General features: G+C 46.8%; 1 protein-coding gene across 1 annotated transcript in view; it reads left to right on the forward strand.

Annotated features, from left to right (window-relative positions):
• The window catches only part of LOC111646408 (glutamate decarboxylase 1-like), an 8515-nt gene that overhangs the window by 2549 nt on the left and 2389 nt on the right, over window positions 1-3577 (forward strand). The window contains exons 2-9 of the mRNA XM_087170954.1: window positions 120-227; window positions 420-662; window positions 845-935; window positions 1755-1867; window positions 1963-2078; window positions 2597-2676; window positions 2875-2929; window positions 3205-3321. Of these exons, the coding sequence (XP_087027080.1) occupies window positions 120-227; window positions 420-662; window positions 845-935; window positions 1755-1867; window positions 1963-2078; window positions 2597-2676; window positions 2875-2929; window positions 3205-3321 (923 nt within the window). The remainder of the gene's footprint in view (window positions 1-119; window positions 228-419; window positions 663-844; window positions 936-1754; window positions 1868-1962; window positions 2079-2596; window positions 2677-2874; window positions 2930-3204; window positions 3322-3577) is intronic.

The following is a 3577-nucleotide window of genomic DNA, read 5'->3' on the forward strand; positions in this document are numbered from 1 at the left end:
TTAAAAGAATAAAAACAAAAGTCTGAGTAAAAGTAAAATTAGTTGAGTTAAGATGTTAGCTCGTTAGCTCGTTAGCTCGTTTGCTACCTGAGTCACGCTGTATGTTTTTGTGCTTCCAGACAGAATCATTGGTAAATCAGCGGAGAGGGACAAACATCTGGAGGACTCAGCAGCGGTCACACACAGAAGACTGAGACCCGATGACTTCAGCAGCATCTATAGCACAGGTGAGGCTGCCCAGGTGTGACAGGCTCTCACAGTCAATTCATTTACACTGCAACTGCTGAGAGCTCAATATGTTGATGCAGAGATCTGCCCAGGTGAGGCTACTGTCATTTGACTGAGGTGGGTGTGTGTGTGTGTGTGTGTGTGTGTGTGTGTGTGTGTGTGTGTGTGTGTGTGTGTGTGTGTGTGTGCAGACCTGCTCCCAGCTTCAGGTGGTGAGGAGATGACCAGGGGATTTCTGCAGGAGCTGGTCGACATCTTGTTCGGTTACATCTGCAGGTCCAGTCAGAGGAGCTCCAAGGTCCTGGACTTCCACCACCCTCACCAGCTGAAGGAAGGACTGGAGGGCTTCAGCCTGCACCTGCCCGATCAACCAGAGACTCTGGAGCAGATCCTGGTGGACTGTAGAGACACACTGAAGTACGGCGTCAGTACAGGTGTGTGTGAGTTTGACTTGTTAATGAGGTAACCCATGAAATAAACGTGTTACTGCCTCGTATTTTAAAAGGGGAGGGGTAAAACATCCCAGTTAGGAAAGCGTCAGAGTGATGTGTTGCTGTGGGCGGGGCCACGAGAAAGAAAAACAGTTTTAGACACTTTTTGACCTTTGTTTTTCCAGGCCATCCCCGTTTCTTCAACCAGCTGTCCTCAGGTCTGGATGTGATCGGTGTCGCTGGAGAGTGGTTGACCTCCACGGCCAACACCAACATGTAAGATCTCATCAAGTACAGTCGCTCAAGTAAAGTTCTGCAGTATCAGTGTGAGTGTGTTAACGCAAACTCAACCAATCCCTGTGAATTCTGCGGGACATTACATTTTTGTCCAATCACAGCAGTCCCTGATCAACACCTTGATGATGTCACCAAACTCACTTCCTTGTTTGTGGTGTTGAAGCATGTGGTGAAGCTGCAGACGTGTGTGACATCACTGTTAAAGACCGAGTGAAGACTGTCAAACGTGTCTTACGTTAAAGGGTTAAATAGTTTTGTGGCGCTGCAACATGGTGGAGGAACCACAGGTGTAGAGCTGCCGGAGCCTCCGCAGCGACGCTCCACTACGTTTATTCTCCAGAAGAAATAAAATATCTACAGTCACATGATCACGTTTATTTATCTACGTTTGAAGAGCTTGAAGATCCGATCATCACTGAAGAGTCTGTCATGGAGAGAGCTGAGAAAAACACATGGTCACAGTTATTGATTGATTTCCAAACGTTAATCACATGTCAAGTAACACTCAAGAAAACATTCCACCTTAAAAGATGGCGGCAGCTGCTGTGACCTCTGAGCTGCTCAGAGAATTAAATGGTTAATTAGTGAAGATGAAATCGTGCCTCGTTTTTAATGAAGATAGCGACATTTTTCTCGTCCGTCAGCTCAACTAACTGTTAAACTGTGACGTTTTTTACGACACTGGTGGAAAGTATTTGGAGATCCCAGTGACATCACAGCTTCTGAACGCCACGCATCTGTTGTCGGTCTAAATGCGAGATGTTTGAGTCGCTCTGATGTGACGCATGTCTTCACCAGGTTCACGTACGAAGTGTCTCCTGTTTTCATCCTGATGGAGGAGGTTCTGCTGAGGAAGATGCAAAGCATTGTGGGATGGTCCGACGAGGAGGGAGACGGACTCTTCTGTCCAGGTGAGACGAGCGGAGGGAGGGCGAGCCGGTTCACTGCTGACACTGAATGTTCCCGACAACATCTGTCCGTAAACTCTGCGTCCTGTTTTCTGAAGGAGGCTCGATATCCAACCTGTACAGCATCCTGGTGGCGAGGTATCACTTCTACCCAGAGGTGAAGCGCAGAGGGATGGCGGCGCTGCCCCGACTGGCCCTCTTCACCTCAGAGCATGTAACCACACCTCACACACTCTTACACTCTCCGGGGAATGTGGGTTTCGGACTTGCGGTCAACCAAATGGTTTATTAACATATGATGTGTATTTCCATTTAAATAAAAACTAAACGCAGCAACAGATGAGTGATTAAATGAAAGTACACTTTAGGAAATGACTTGTATTCAGTAGATCTTCCAGTGCTGCAGTTGTCATTTAAAAGCAGCAGCTGATCCGCTGATGCGTCAGTATTAAACATCTAAAACCATCAGGTCTTCACTTCAGGACGGTTCACTCCTGACGTCTGTCACATCAGACAGCAGGTTTATCTGAGACGTAAAGACTAAACTTCTGGCTGATATTTAAAACAAGGTTTGGAAACAGTTTAACATCCCAGTCGCACTAACGCTGTCTGAACTCGGCTTGACGTGCGAACCTGGGAACTTCTTCTTCTCAGAAAAGCAAACAGAGCAGCTGCTTCTTTCAGCGGAGACAAACAAAGATGAAAGGCTTCTTTTCCCTTTCACCCGTTCAGAGTCACTATTCAGTGAAGAAATCTGCAGCTGTGTTGGGGCTGGGCAGCGACAATGTGCTCGTGGTGAAATGTGATGAAAGGTAAGTCGGACACTCACTGAGCACATGACAAAAGAAATGTTTGCTCACCTGTCTCAGCTTTATATGTGTCCCTGTGTGTTCAGGAGTGTAAACCCACTGCATTAGAAAGTTTCCCAGTTTGAACATGCAGATGTTTAGAGGCTGTGAGTCCGTCTGTTCACGGCCACTGACCCTCCGTCTCCTGTTTTGGTGTTTCAGAGGGAAAATGATTCCTGCTGAACTGGAGTCGTCCATCGTTAGAGCTGAAGAAAAGGTGAGGTCAGATCACAGGAGAGGAAGTGACGCTCTGAGTATCAGTCACAGGGGATGTTGATTTTACACAGTTCATATTAGTCAAATCAACAACGACAGATTGTGATTTGTTCTGTCCAGGCTTCTTCCTCCATCCTCTCCTGACGACATCGTTTCATTCAAACGTTATTTCTGAAATATTTTCATCTTTGTGTGTTACAGTCTGAGATCGATAACGACGTTAATGTTCCCTCCCCCTCTCTCTCTCTCTCCCTCCCTCCCTCCCTCTCTCTCCAGGGTTTGGTTCCATTCTACGTGAATGCGACGGCGGGCACCACGGTGTACGGCGCCTTCGATCCGCTCAGCGCCGTCGCAGACGTGTGCCACAGACACACACTGTGGATGCATGTTGATGTAAGGAGTCTTCGACCAATCAGTTCGTCCTTGAGTCCTGGTGAATGTCTTCGCCAAATCTGAAGAAGTTCCTTCAAGGCGTTACCGACATATTGTGTTCAAAAGGCTAAAACCACGTTTCGTGAGGTCACTGTGACCTTTGACCTTTAGCTATTAAATTATAATCAATTTGTCCTTGAGTCTAGATGAATGTTTTTACCAAATTTGCAGAAGTTCTGTCGAGGTGTTACTGAGATATTGTGTTGAAAACAACATG

This window comes from Seriola lalandi, unplaced genomic scaffold, assembly GCF_002814215.2.
Source record: "Seriola lalandi dorsalis isolate HSWRI2012SDOR001 ecotype SW California unplaced genomic scaffold, Sedor1 jcf7180002054970, whole genome shotgun sequence".
Taxonomy (NCBI): domain Eukaryota; kingdom Metazoa; phylum Chordata; class Actinopteri; order Carangiformes; family Carangidae; genus Seriola; species Seriola lalandi.